This window comes from Chanodichthys erythropterus, chromosome 9 (genome assembly GCF_024489055.1).
Source record: "Chanodichthys erythropterus isolate Z2021 chromosome 9, ASM2448905v1, whole genome shotgun sequence".
NCBI lineage: Eukaryota > Metazoa > Chordata > Actinopteri > Cypriniformes > Xenocyprididae > Chanodichthys > Chanodichthys erythropterus.
Genome location: NC_090229.1, coordinates 33064775 through 33079772, shown reverse-complemented (window position 1 = coordinate 33079772; position 14998 = coordinate 33064775). Strand labels below are relative to the sequence as shown.

The following is a 14998-nucleotide window of genomic DNA, read 5'->3' as shown; positions in this document are numbered from 1 at the left end:
CTGTGCTAAAATTATTAAAGTAGACGACCCTACTAATCAACCACTCAGGTGTTGATCAACATGACCATTCTGGCCAATCCCCAGTAACCTCTGATTTGATTGGTTTACCTGTGCTTGAGACTTCTATACAGTATGTCATGTGTATTTGAAAAGAGCAAAATCATGTTTTCCATGACAAGACTTCTTAAATTTCAGTTCATTTTAAAATAGTCTAAATAAACCTACGTGATAACGCTGTGTGTGTGTACGTGTGTGTGTTGGCAGACGGTGAACCAGTTGGCCCATGCCTTACATCAAGATGAGGATTTGGATGCAGGCAGTCTTGTGTGTGTCATGTGGCCTAAAGCAAAGTGTGCATTGCTACGTGATGATCTGGTACTTGTGGACAGGTAAACACATTGTTGGCTGTGAGATATACTGACATATTGTTAGGAAATAATTTATTACCATAAATATTGTCCTTTATTGCATTCAATACATTGCCTGTTTTAATTTAAAGATCTGTAATTTTCTGCACATATTAAACTTTGTATGCATGTATTTTTTATTATATCTGCTTTGCTGGATCCTGTTTTAAATATTAAAATGATGTTTAAGGATGCCAATGCAGTGGCATTATAAGCCTACTGCATTATATAACCAATTTAGTGCATAAGAAGTCACATTAGTAATATCTGTCAGTCTGAAACTTATCAAATCTTTCTTTTCAAGCCCTGGCATCGATGTCACAACAGAGTTGGACAGCTGGATTGACAAATTCTGCCTTGATGCTGACGTTTTTGTGCTGGTGGCCAATTCAGAGTCCACTTTAATGCAAACAGTGAGTCTAATATGAACTTCAGTTCATAAAAAAAGGCTAATTAAATGTGGAAGCACACAATATTTTCTATGTATTACGGCATTATATAAATTGCATTGATTTCATGTGTTAAGATTTGTGTATAAATCTTTATTGCAATGCAAAATGACTTGTCAGGCATGATTAACTTCAATTTTTCTCCAGTCCTTGTGAGGTTAAGTCACTCACTGGTGTCAGCTCATTAAAATATGGCTCCCTCTGCCCTCTCATAGGAAAAATCATTCTTTCACAAAGTGAATGAGCGCCTCTCTAGCCCCAATATCTTCATCCTGAACAACCGCTGGGACGCCTCAGCCAGCGAGCCTGAGTACATGGAAGAGGTTTGACTTACGTGACACATTTTCTGAGTCTGTTAAACCTGAGATGCGGTTTAAACCGTTAGCATCCCTGATTGTTTTACCTAATACTGTAAGCATGATTATTGTTTTTTTTACAAAATGAGGCACAAGGTGAAACTTGTTTTACAAATTAAATCAAGCAAACAAATTGGACCTTGTAGTAGATTTTTTTTAAACCAAGATGAATGATACCTGGTGTTTTTGCACTCTTAAAATGAAACTTGTGTGTTTGTCAGGTGAGACGGCAGCACATGGACCGCTGCAGTAGTTTTTTAGTGGATGAGCTGCGGGTGGTGGACCGAGCTCAGGCCGGTGATCGGATCTTCTTCGTCTCTGCTAAAGAAGCTCTTCAGGCACGTGTCCAGAAAGCCCAGGGAATGCCTGAAGCAGGTAGATTTGTTACAGCAGGGGTTCCCAAACGTTTTTGTCAGCCAAACCCTATAGATCAGGGGTGTCCAATCCTGCTCCTAGAGGGCCACTGTCCTGTTGAGTTTATCTCCAACCCCAAATAAACACACCTGAAACAGCTAATCAAGGTTTTTAGGCATACAGGAAACTTTCAGGCAGGTGTGTTGTGGTAAGTTGGAGCTAAACTTTGCTGGACAGTGGCCCTGCAGGACCGAGTTTGGACACCCCTGCTATAGATGTAAAGTATTTTTTGGTAAACATTTTATTTTGATTGTTTTCATTTAAAAATTCTTTATATACAGGTCTGCACAAAAAAAAAAAAAATACAGTATTGTCTTATTTTGTCATAAATATGAACTGTGATATGATAAACATTTCACTTTGTAGCTGGACATTAAAGTGGACTCAAACCTCTTTTTAGTTGTGATGGGGTCTCAGTACATTCACACTTTTACACTTTAAAAGATATACTAATATTTGTCTTCTTAAATTCTTCACCTTTTTAAATATTCAAATCCTAAAGTCTTAATTAAATCGCAGCATTTGATAATTGTAAAAAGCTTTATTTCGATTAATTGTGCAGCCCCATTTATTTTAATGCTTCATTTGATGTTATTATTAGTTTTCCATGATATGACCCCTGTAAAGCATTCTTGCTGGATTTTCAGGTGGTGCTCTGGCTGAAGGTTTTCAAGCGAGAATGTTTGAGTTTCAGAACTTTGAAAGACGTTTTGAGGTGAGTGTTGTTGGGTTTGGGAGTGTTGATTAGTTTAAACGTGTCTGTATGTTTGTCTGACTGTCACATACGTATATGCTTACAGGAGTGCATCTCCCAGTCAGCAGTGAAGACTAAGTTCGAGCAGCACACAATGAGAGCCAAGCAGATTTCTGAAGCTCTGCGTCTGATCATGGACTCTGTGCACATTGCAGCTCAAGAGCAGAGGTGAGCGCAAAGACGCCTGCTTTTCTTAGCAGTAATCCATCACACTAAACACTGATCCACTGCTGACATTGAAATGAGCTTAGTGCTTGATTGTGCTGTTACAGTCTGAGGGAGTAAAATTTTGAAGTGATAATATCCACAACTTACTTCTACTTTTTAATCAAAATTGTAATTTTGCAGTGGTTTTTATGAGCTTTTTACTTGATCTTGCAATGTCTTAAAGACATCACATTTACACTGGTTTTGTGGTCCTCCCTTGTCTCACAATTCAAAGATTAGATTCTTAAGAGGAATATATTTTGATAGCATCTTTAATATAAAATTCAACAAAGTGAATTAATTTCTCAGAGTAATTTAAGATATATTTTTTTCAAATCAACTGAATACATTGGTTTAAACAAACAAAACTGATGCTTGCAGGTAAATAGTTGTTTTTGACAATAAATTGATGTATTTGTGCATAGTGTGTACAAATAAAGTAAAAAAAAAATTGTATTAAAAACACTACTGTTCAAATGTTTGAGATTGGTAAGATTTATGTTTTTGAAAGACGATTCTTGTTCACCAAGGCTGCATTTGTTTTATGAAAATACAGTTAATTACAGTAATATTGTGAAATAATATTACATTTTAAAATAATTTTCCATTTTAGCATATTTTTAAAAAATCCTCAATTTTCAGCATCATTACTAGTCTTTAGTGTCAAATGATCTTTCATAAATCATTCTAATATGTTGATTTGGTTCATTTTATTATCACAGTTCAAAATGCTTGTGCTGCTTAATAAAGTGTGGAAACCATGATAAAGCATCTGTTTCAGGATTCTTTGATGGGCAGAAAGTTGGAAGAATATGATTTATATGAAATATGAATGTTTTGTAACATTCAAGTATATTTACTGTCATTTTTGATTAAATAAAGTATAATTTTATTTTTTTTTTTAACTATTAGCAACAATGGTTGAAATGGTCCTCTAATAGAAAATATATATTTTTAAAATATAATTTTATCATCCAGCTGTATTTGTAAACATTTAGTTAAATTAATATGAAGTGAAAAGCTAATTGCATATATATATATATATATATATATATATATATATATATATATATATATATATATATATATATATATATATATATATTCATTGTTTATCATCATCAAATAAGAAAAAAACTTTTCATAAATATATAGAATATTTTCGTCCATTAGTCCATATATTTTAATCCATTGAGCTTTCAGACTGTGCAGGGCTACTCAATATGGAAAAATATATATATATTATCGAAAAGAATTTGGTTTGTTATATTTGGATGATAGTTTACTATGCATAGACTGAAATTAATACTTAGTATAATGATTTTTTTTTGTGTTCTTGTTCAGGATTCATTGTTTAGAGATGAAGGAGGAGAGGGAGGACAGGCTGGAGTTCATCGATAAACAGCTGGATTTGCTCACTCTGGACTGCAAGAGCAAAATCAAAAAGATCACAGAGGAGGTGGAGAAACAGGTGATGCTTTATTTATGACTCACTTGTTTTTCTGTCTTTTTCAGAAGTGTTAATAAGTAGTTAAAGTTTCTGCTTTGCCTTTCGGAGCTGAGCATACAAAATATTTAAAGTTAGAAATATTGGGCTGTATATACAGTTTGCGCTTACAATACTGATGTTAACATTTATATCAAGCGCACTGTACACATACGCACATAGTGTACACATAAAAATTGTATTTTGGACTTTAGTACGACTTTACAAAAATCAGATTTCAAAAATCAGTGATTTCAGTTGGACTAAATCGGTTCCGTGACATTTTTAAAAGAAAAATGTTTGCTTTAGTTTGGCTGAAATCAATCATTTAAACTTCATGTAAACATATTTAATGTGAGACTTGTCTTTTTTGGCACATCATACAAATCCTCTGAGTCTAATGCACTATGATGATGGGGTGATGTGTTGAATGTGCCATATTAAAGTTGTTCGTAGAAATGTATTTTTGTTTATGAGTTTAGGGATTGCAGTTGCCTTTTGAACTTGGAAATGCTGATGATACTTTTAAAACTGTTCACAAGTCTTATATTTTTTGTTAGGTCTTTTATTTTTAGTTTTATATGTTTCATTTAATCTTTTAAAGTTTTAAATGTAAACATAATGTCACTTTCAAGGCATTACTTTTTGGTCATGGGCATTCTGGAAAACCTGTTTATATACAAGTTTCAAGCATAATAAAACTGGCATTTGCAAGGTCGTTTCCAGCTTTTGACGTGCTCATCTGGATTTGTAGGTATCTAATGCTATGGCAGAGGAGATCCGGAGACTGGCTGTACTAGTGGATGACTTCCACATGGACTTTCATCCTTCACAAGTGGTGCTCAAAGTATACAAGAATGTGAGTTTGACTTGAATTGGACTTCCTCCAATTGCCCACACATGTCTTTCTCCTTTTTATTTGTACACTCCTTTATCCACTATTGTTTAATGTTTAGTGTCAACATCTAACTCCGCATGGAAATTCCCCAGCCTTACCAAAAATGTCATGTGATCTTATCTGTGGGACAAGAACCTTGTCCTTGTCCTTGTTAACTTTCACTTTTACATAGGGTTTTATACTGATAAAAGCAGTTAGTGATTAATTTCATGATTTTTTTATTTTTTTATTTGTAGTTAATGTATTTATCTTTTGTAGCTCTAATTTTAAAAGGTGATGCATTTTTTTTTTTGTCATGTTTTGCTGGAATGTTTGATTTTAGGAGCTCCACAGGCACATAGAGGACGGTCTTGGCAGGAATATGTCAGACAGATGCTCCAGTGCAATAACTGCAGCGCTGCAATCCACACAGACTGAAATGATAGGTCAGTATCTCTCTTATTCAGTGAGCTTTCAAACAGCTCATACCAGTAACAGCAGCAGGTTAATGAAACACTTGTGATCGTTCCAGAGGGTCTGAAGCCCCTGCTGCCCATCGGCATTCGAGAGCAGGTGGATAAGATTGTGCCCAGACAGTGCTTCGCCCTCAGCTACGACCTCAACTGTGACAAACTCTGCAGCGACTTCCAGGAAGACATCAGCTTTCATTTCTCCCTGGGATGGACCATGCTGGTCAACCGCTTCCTGGGTCCCAAAAACACACGCCGCGCCCTCATGGGCTACAATGACCAGGTAGCACGTGTTCATTTTGTGTGGTCTTTGGTTTTGTTTTGTTTGTTTTTTTCTGAAGCATCCTTGTGGCCCTTTTTTCTTTTTCTTTATTCTTGATAAGAGTTTAATGGTTACATTAAATTTTAGTGATCTATTAGTCAGTTAACAGTCAAATTAATTGAAATTTTGATACAATTTAACAACAATGTATTAAAAATTTAACTAAAATTAAATTTTTAGGACCTTATGAAATCCGTTTAATTTTTTTCCCAAATTCTGTCTCATTCAGTTTAATTTTTTCTTGATTTTGTTGTAATGGTTTAATTCAGTTTTTTTCAAGTTATTTATCAAATGAATGGTGAAATACTTGTGTATTGAAATGCTTTCAGAGCAGCTTTAGAGATGAAGTTCATGTGTTTATCTCCTCATATAGTGAGATGACAGACACTGAAAACACTACGAGCTTCACACGTGCTTGAATATGTGTGTATTAGATGAAAATGCACCACTTATTCACTCCGAGACTTCATATTTAAATAGCAGTCTTATTATGCTTTTACATTTAATCACAATTTGATTAAGTATCCAGCCCTAGCTTTGATTTATTCATCCAAAATTTTCCAAATTCCGTGAAATTCTGCATTATACTGTAAATTCAATTTTTATGACTGTAGTTTGTGATTCTGTGCATTTTCCACATTGCAGAAATTACAGTGCGCTACGTCCTGTGTTGGGTTCTGATTGATAAAGCATGTGTGCTGTGTTGACAGGTTCCCAGGCCCCTGGCCATCACTCCGGTCAGCACTAGTATGCCACCTTACCCTCAAGGGTCCATGACCCAGGAAGAGCTTATGGTTTCTATGGTGACAGGATTGGCATCACTCACCTCTCGGACATCAATGGGCATTATAGTTGTTGGAGGAGTGGTAAGAATGTACCACATATCTCTAACACACCAAAATGCATGTGTTCCTACAATATATACACTACCTTTCAAAAGTTTGGGGTAGGAAAGATTTTTTTATGTTGTTAAAAGAAGTCTCTAATATTCACTACGCTGCATTTATTTGATGAATACAGTAAAAACAGTAATATTGTGAAATAATATTACAATTTAAAATAACTGTTTCCTATTTCAATTTATTTATAAATGTAATGTATTAGGGATGCACCGATACCAATACTTTTTCCAGAACGGGTATCGATTCTGATACTGTCATTTTTGGCACTCCCGATACAGTACCGATACCTGTATTTTCATTGTACTTGTAATTTTTAAATTTAATTTAGATGTAATATTTGAATATAATGATTTAAATAAATAGTTATATAATTTAAGGAATTTAAATATAATAATTAGAGAAACCAAAAGAATTTGAATTATATTAGTTGGCTTAATTTTTTTAGCAAATAAATGTTTCCTTTCGTTATTTTTATGTTTAAATGGTTAGTTCACTCAAAAATGAAAATTCTGTCATTAATTTCTCACCTTCATGTCGTTACACACCCATCAGACCTTTGTTCATCTTTGGAACACAAACTACAATATTTTTGATAAAATCCAATGGCTCTTGACAGCCAGTGTTAATTTCGTTGAAGAATAATTTATCATAATTTTCGTCAACGACATTTTTTCAAGAGAGAGGGACGATTTGGGAAGATATCCAGTCAGGAACGCTGTCCTGTGTGGAAGATGCGCACATTTGAAGTGTAACGCGCTAATCTAACCGCGGGAAATGCGGCGCTGTTGCGCGCTCTACAGGCTCTCGCAGCAGCACTTCAGACTGCTTAGTAATTAATGAATAGCACACATTTATACCAAGAGACTGCTTATAAACTAATATTGATGTAGTACGACAATGTTTACTACACTATGTTTATATGGTAATGTGTTGTAGGTTTTAAGAATGCATATTTATCTCCCTCATTAGTAGCCTGCTACTACAATAGGCTACAACGCAGGCTGCAGACATTTCAGAATAAGAGTCTATTTTGGTGTATTTCGGGATGGTTTATAATTATTATTTTTTTTCCTGGTCATTATTGTTATTTTGTTTACACAATAAACTGTATTTAATTTAATTTCTATTTAATTCATAGTAAACTACTGTATCTAAGGAAAGACTAAGAACATTATTTGACATATTATTCAATATATTTTACAAGTATAAGGGTTATTATAGTTAGCTAAACTTAAAACCAAAGAGATCTTCATTATTTGAAATAAACTAATATATATATATATATATATATATATATATATATATATATATATATATAAAAATGTAAACTTATTTTATTTAATCTAGATTCTAAGCTTTACCTTAACCTGAGGTATTACAATAACAGAAATAAAAACTTAGACATTTAAAAGCGCAAACTAAAAGACATAAACACAAAAAAAATTAAAAATCTAAAACTAAAAATCAAATCTAATTAAATTTTAAACAAAAACTATAGTACCTCAATGATAAGTGTGTCAATCCCTGAAATATGCTGAATTTTGCTCTTTCGTGTCTTTTTGCACTTGAAAAGTCAAAAACCATCTGCTTTGGCGAGCAAAGTACAGTTGGGTGAACATAAACAGTTTGGGGAATATCAGATGTACCTATATCAGTGTATAGGATCTGTGTATTGTTAGAGAAATGCTTTATGCATTACAATTTAACTAAATTAGATTTTAGTCGACTAAATCTACTGTAGATTTAGTCGACTAAAATCTTATGATATTTAGTCGACTAAAACTAGACTAAAACTAAAACAATTTCCGATGACTAAAATATGACTAAAACTAAATGGCATTTTAGTCAAAAGACTATGTATAAAGCTAAATAAAAATTTGTTGTCAAAATTAACACTGATATTAAAACAAGATAATTAACACTTTCAATGCCCAGAAAGCTAATAAAAACATATTTAAAACAGTTAATGTGACTACAGTGGTTCAACCTCAATGTTATGAAGCGACGAGAATATTTTTTGTTCTCCAAAAAACAAAATAACGACTTTTCAACAATATCTAGTGATGGGCAATTTCAAAACACTGCTTCATGAAGCTTTACGAATCTTTTATTTCGAATCAGTGGTTCGGAGCGTGTATCAAACTGCCAAAGTCACGTGATTTCAGTAAACAAGGTTTCGTTATGTCACACTGCAAGTGTTTCGAAATTTCAATGGTTCACCACTGGGGGGTGTGACTTTGGCAGTTTGATACATGCTCCAAATCACTGATTTGAAACAAAAGATTCGTAAAGCTTCGAATCTTTACCAAGCAGTGTTTTGAATTTTTTTTTACAAAAATATATTAGTTTTTTCTGTGTTTTTAATTCAACAAATGAAGCTGTAGAGAGGATAAGGGACTTCTTAAATGAAAACAATCTTAAATCTTTCGAATGGCAGTGTATATAGTTAACCTGCAAATAGATATTTTGTCATTATTTACTCACTTTTCTTGTCTAATAACTTGAGTCATTATAACTGGAATATTTTCCTTTCAAATGGATAAGTGATTGTCTTTCTCTGTGTCTCAGATCTGGAAAGCAGTGGGCTGGAGGCTCATTGCTCTGTCTGTGGGTCTCTATGGACTGCTGTACGTGTACGAGAGACTCACATGGACCACCAGGGCCAAAGAAAGAACGTTTAAAAGACAGTTTGTGGACTACGCCAGCGAGAAACTACAGCTCATCGTCAGCTACACGGGGTCTAACTGCAGCCATCAGGTTCAACAGTAAGTCTGAGTCTAAATCTACCTTTGCTGTAGCAAAGTAGTGTCATGTCAAATACTACATGGAATCTAATAATACACATGTATCAGAAGTGCACTAATGCTGAATAAAAAGTATTAATTTCTGACCCCAGACTCTAGAATGATAACAAATAACATCATGTAAGGTAGTAAAATAGATGTCTGACATCCTGTGTGAAAGTTTTTTTCAAATCATACAAAGCCTCTTAGTCTAGTATAATCTAGACTAGAGTGTAGGATGTTTGAATAGAGTTGATCTGAATCTTGATGTCAGTGCTAATGTTGTGTTATTCAGACATTATATAAGCACTGGCATATACAGTAAGTACAGATTTCAGTGACCTGAACACCTATTCACTACTGCCCTCTGGTGGAGAAAATAAACATATGAACAATTTATGAAGTACTTATTTTAAGAGATTGCTTTCTGTAGTTGTGTTCACAGAAATGTGTTTTTCCAGCGTTGTTGAATCCAGACTGCTTTCTTATGAACAAAATCTTGTTTGACACAGGGAGCTGGCCAGCACCTTCTCTCAGCTGTGTCAGCAGGTGGACGTGACCCGACAGCAGCTGGAGGATGAGATTCGGGATTTGAACAGCAAGATCGAACAGTTAGACTCCCTGCAGAGTAAAGCCAAACTGCTCAGGTGAGAGTCTGTGACATCATTGACTGTTTTGATTGCGCATTTGCTGTTTAGCAGTCGACTTAATTTATATGTTGTGTAATTTATACACTGTGACAACATATATACATTTACAGTTGAAAAATCTGGGGTAAAATATATTAAAATAAGTTATTTTGGTAACACTTTACAGTAAGGTTCATTAGTTAAACTTTAGTTAATGTATTAACTAACATAAACTAACCATGAGCAATACATTTGTAATACATTGTATTTACTAAAATCCAGTTGTTCATTGCTTATTCATGTTAGTTCACTGTGCATTAACTAATGTTAACAAGATTTTAATAATGTATTAGTAAATGTTGAAATTAACATTAACAAAGATTAATAAATGCTGTAGAAGTGCAGTTCATTATTAGTTCATGTTAACTAATGTTAACTAATGAACCTTATTGAAAAGCGTTATTTTAAATTGTAATTTTATTTCATAGTATTGCTATTTTTACTGTATTTTTATATATATATATATATATATATATATATATATATATATATATATATATATATATATATATATATATATATATATATATATATATACACATCAAATGCACTTAAGTGTCTTTAGCCTCTTTTCCACCATCGGGCCAAACCCAAAATCAGGATGATAATGGACCTCTTTGGAATGTAATACAAATGCGTCAGTCATTGTCTTGTTAACACTAGATTTTACAGAGGGTTAGCCAACCATGCTGATAATTATAGGCTGAGAACGGTTTGTAACCCTGCCATGCCGAACCAAGCTCAAGTGGAAATATAACTGGAACCGTTCCTTACCGCTCTTGGAAACAGGCAGTTCTAGGGTTAGTGGATAAAAGTGATTTAAGGGAGTAAAGAAAAAGAAAGGTCTTGCTGTATTTTTGACGTAATCAATTGAAACTATTTTCAAATAATATATTATTGGTAACACTTTACAATAAGGTTCATTAGTTGAACAATAGTTAATGTATTAACTAACATGAACTAACCATGAACAAAACATTTGTTACAGAATTTATTCATCTTTGTTAATGTTAAAGGGTTAGTTCACCCAAAAATTAAAATGTCATTAATTACTCACCCTCATGTCGTTCCACACCCGTAAGACCTTCGTTCATCTTCAGAACACAAATTAAGATATTTTTGTTGAAATCTGATGACTCAGTGAGGCCTCCATAGCCAGCAATGACATTTCCTCTCTCAAGATCCATTAATGTACTAAAAACTTATTTAAATCAGTTCATGTGAGTACAGTGGTTCAATATTAATATTATAAACTGATGAGAATATTTTTGGTGCACTAAAAAAACTAAATAACGACTTATTTAGTGATGGCCGATTTCAAAACACTGCTTCAGGAAGCTTCAGAACGTTATTAAAATCGGCCATCACTATATGAGTACCACTGTACTCACATGAACTGATTTAAATATGTTTTTAGTACATTAATGGATCTTGAGAGAGGAAATGTCATTGCTCCCTATGCAGGCCTCACTGAGTCATCAGATTTCAACAAAAATATCTTAATTTGTGTTCTGAAGATGAACGAAGGTCTTACGGGTGTGGAACGACATGAGAGTGAGTAATGCCATTATTTTCATTTTTGGGGGAAATAACCCTTTAATAAAAAATACTGTCGTTCATTGTTAGTTCATGTTAATTCACAGTGCATACTAATGTTAACAAACACAACTTTTGATTTTAATGCATTAGTAAATGTTGAAATTCACATTAATTTAGATTAATATTTGCTTTAGAAGTGTTGTTCATTAATTCATGTTAACTAAAGTAGTTAACTAATGTTAACTAATGAAACCTTATTGTGAAGTGTTACCATTTTTTGCACACATTCACTCTTTATCTAAATGTTGAAAACGCAAAATGTTTCTTGTGTCATCACGTTCGGTTATGAACATTAATCATGTAAATGATTAGTATATTTTCAATTCAAAACGGTGATATTTTTTATTTAAAAAAGTTAATAATTTGCATCACTTCCTGGATATTACTGTCGGTCATTGAACATTTCTATATCTCTATAAACTATTTCTAATTCTATATACAGTTGTCAAATATTAAATGTTTAGCTGCTTTTGCTTACGCAAAACAGATCTTCAGCGCAGCGACTCGTTTAAATGCCTGATTGGCCATTGCGTTCAACAGACATGGTGTAAGTAGTAACCTTTCATGGGAGAAAGTATAAATATAATGCTGTAATATGCACTTTTCACGATTAGGTAATTATTAATTGGTAAGCTCTGTGAGAAAGATACGATAACAAAACATTCGGGGCTTTACGCCACTGCTAAAACTGTTCGGCCTGATGGCAGAAAAGAGGCTTTTATCTACTATGTACTAACATTTTAGTTACAGCGCTCTTATTATATACATACATGATTTTACATTGTATTTATATTTTAAAAATACCTGCATGTAATTACATCTATAATTACACTGTTGACCCTTCCCTTACACCTACCAATACCACCATACCTGTCCCTGACCTTACCCGTATCCCACCTCAATAGCAGCAAAAGTGTTTTGCAATACAATATGAACACAATAAATACATTGTACATAAGAATTATTGGTAACACTATTTTAGTGTCCTTGTTACACATTACATGTAGTTACTATTGTAATAACTATAAATTATGCATAATTACATGCAACTAACCCTAAACCAAGCCTAATCCTAACTCTGTAATAAGTACATTGTTAATTAATATCACTCAGTACTTAAATGTATAATTACACTGTAACATTAAGGACACCTTAAAATAAAATGTAACCAAATTATTTTTGTTATGCAAGTATATAGTAGTTCTTAGAAGTCTCCAGACTTCTTTCAAAACCATTTTAAAAAATCTTATACCAACCCCAAACTTTTGAAATGCTATTTTTTTTTTTTCTTTCAGAGTAACCATTCCAACTAAACCATTAAAATCATTAAAATTATTTGTGATGTTTATTAATTGTACTTTTCTTAACTTTTTTTTTTCTACAGGAATAAAGCTGGTTGGCTGGACAGTGAGTTAAACATGTTTACCCAGCAGTACCTTCAGCAGGGTCGATAGAGATTCTGTCTGAAGCGACTATGAGCGTGTAGAGCAGCTCATCTCCCACTGCTGCACTTTTAATATCTACTGCAGATAATCTAACACTTAACTATGCTTTCAACCTTTTTTTTTTTGAGCATACCAAATATTGGTCATTTCATGTTTTTTTTTTTTGCCTTTGAGAGTAGTTATATGTGCCACTTTGAAGAGAGCTTCCTTTTGTTTTTGTACACAGTTTCTTTTGTATTTAATACAGGGTAATTATTTATTCTTGACATAAGAGGTCGTGTAAAGTTCTTGATCTCTTTGTAGATTGTGTTATATAAATTCCCATATACATTTTCTTAGCATGCCACAGCAAGTTGTGAAAAGTGAGATGTCTCTCACGTGCCTTGTATTTTGTCTGACAGTGTGCCGTATGCCGATGAACTTAATGTGGGATTCTCTTCTTTGGTCTTTGGCACAACTCTACTATGTTTGACATATGTAACGTTATGCAAGCGTAATGCAGTGTCTCCATTACAGTTGTTTGCAAAGTCTGGGATCTGATTTTTTTGCTAGCATGTGGCGGACTCACTGGGACGCTGCAAGGAGGTTGATCTCTTCTCTTCTGGAGTCTGTTGGAATTCAGTGAAAATGAAAGCTGAGTACTGTCAGTTTCATCCACAATTACTCGTGAATTAGCAAATATAAATTATATTTCTGTCACCCTGTTCCCAAAGTCATGATCTGGCTGACACTTTTGGCAACATTTAAATAAAAAAAAAAGAATCATTTTTTGAATATACACCCGCAACTCTGGCTGCAAAAAATAGAAGGTATAAATAAATAGTATTTTTTTGAATAATGTGACTTAATGAAATCAGCAATATTCTGGTGCCTCTTCAGTTTTTTTCTTCCATAACTGCACCATTTTGCTACTAATCGTTTGTTTAGTAGCAATATGGGATGAATATTAATATAACATGATATTTATGAATTGAAAAGGAAAACTAGCTTTATGTAAACCTGGACACCAGTTAAGCTAAACATAATTACAAGCTCATCATACATTTATTTCAACTCTGACATCCACATCTGAAATCTAATCTGTGAGATCTGACTGTAAATGTGTGTGATTCATTACTAACCTGTTAGATCCTCACATATGTATGGTATAGTGTATGGTAACCTGTTTAGTTTGGATTACGATGTGTGCCAAGTGTTAAAGAAAGTGATCTGGAGAGCTCTTGTGATGTGCACTTTATATTTTGCTGCTTTTCGTCTTTATTTCCAGCAGGTTTATTAGAAAGAGAATGGTACACTGAGCAATGTCAACAGTTATGTATAGATGAGCATGCCGACCGTTGTAATTTATTGTCATTCACTATTACTGTTAGAGGAAATAATAAAGTGACACTGTTGAAAAATTAACAATAGACTGATTTGTCTCTGTAAAGCCTGTGGTAAATGTAGGTTTTTCATTTAAAATAATTCTTAAAGAAACATAAATGGCTTTTTTTGTAGTTCATGTTTACTTGGAGCAATAATACACATCCAACAGTTTTTCATTATGAGTTTCTGCTGAATGGCTAATATGCCCATTAACAGTCAGGGTTTCCACAGTCCTGGAAAATTTGAAAATATTAGGGAATTTCAACATTTTTATTTTTTATTTTAAAGGTGCAATAAGCGATTTCTGAGAAATGCTGTTGACTGTGAATCAGACTGCACCGAAACACACTTGTAGCCAATCAGCGGTTTTTCGATTTTTCTTAAAAGCAAATTTATTTGTTTATTTGTTCCAAAAATATGTATAGCTTTTTGATATAAGAGGCAAACACAGCATTTTTTCACAATCATCACAA

The 14998-nt window shown here is 33.4% G+C and overlaps 1 protein-coding gene across 3 annotated transcripts in view; it reads left to right on the top strand.

Moving 5' to 3' along the window:
* mfn2 (mitofusin 2) overlaps positions 1-14544 on the top strand; it is a 35119-nt gene extending 20575 nt beyond the window's left edge. For all 3 annotated transcript variants that reach the window (XM_067395369.1, XM_067395368.1, XM_067395366.1), the window contains 14 exons: positions 265-389; positions 712-820; positions 1072-1179; positions 1434-1587; positions 2274-2341; positions 2427-2548; positions 3932-4058; positions 4828-4932; positions 5294-5396; positions 5483-5703; positions 6453-6608; positions 9213-9409; positions 9940-10074; positions 13100-14544. In XM_067395369.1, the coding sequence (XP_067251470.1) occupies positions 265-389; positions 712-820; positions 1072-1179; positions 1434-1587; positions 2274-2341; positions 2427-2548; positions 3932-4058; positions 4828-4932; positions 5294-5396; positions 5483-5703; positions 6453-6608; positions 9213-9409; positions 9940-10074; positions 13100-13169 (1800 nt within the window). In that variant the 3' untranslated portion in view covers positions 13170-14544. The remainder of the gene's footprint in view (positions 1-264; positions 390-711; positions 821-1071; positions 1180-1433; positions 1588-2273; positions 2342-2426; positions 2549-3931; positions 4059-4827; positions 4933-5293; positions 5397-5482; positions 5704-6452; positions 6609-9212; positions 9410-9939; positions 10075-13099) is intronic.
* Positions 14545-14998: the final 454 nt, after the last annotated feature.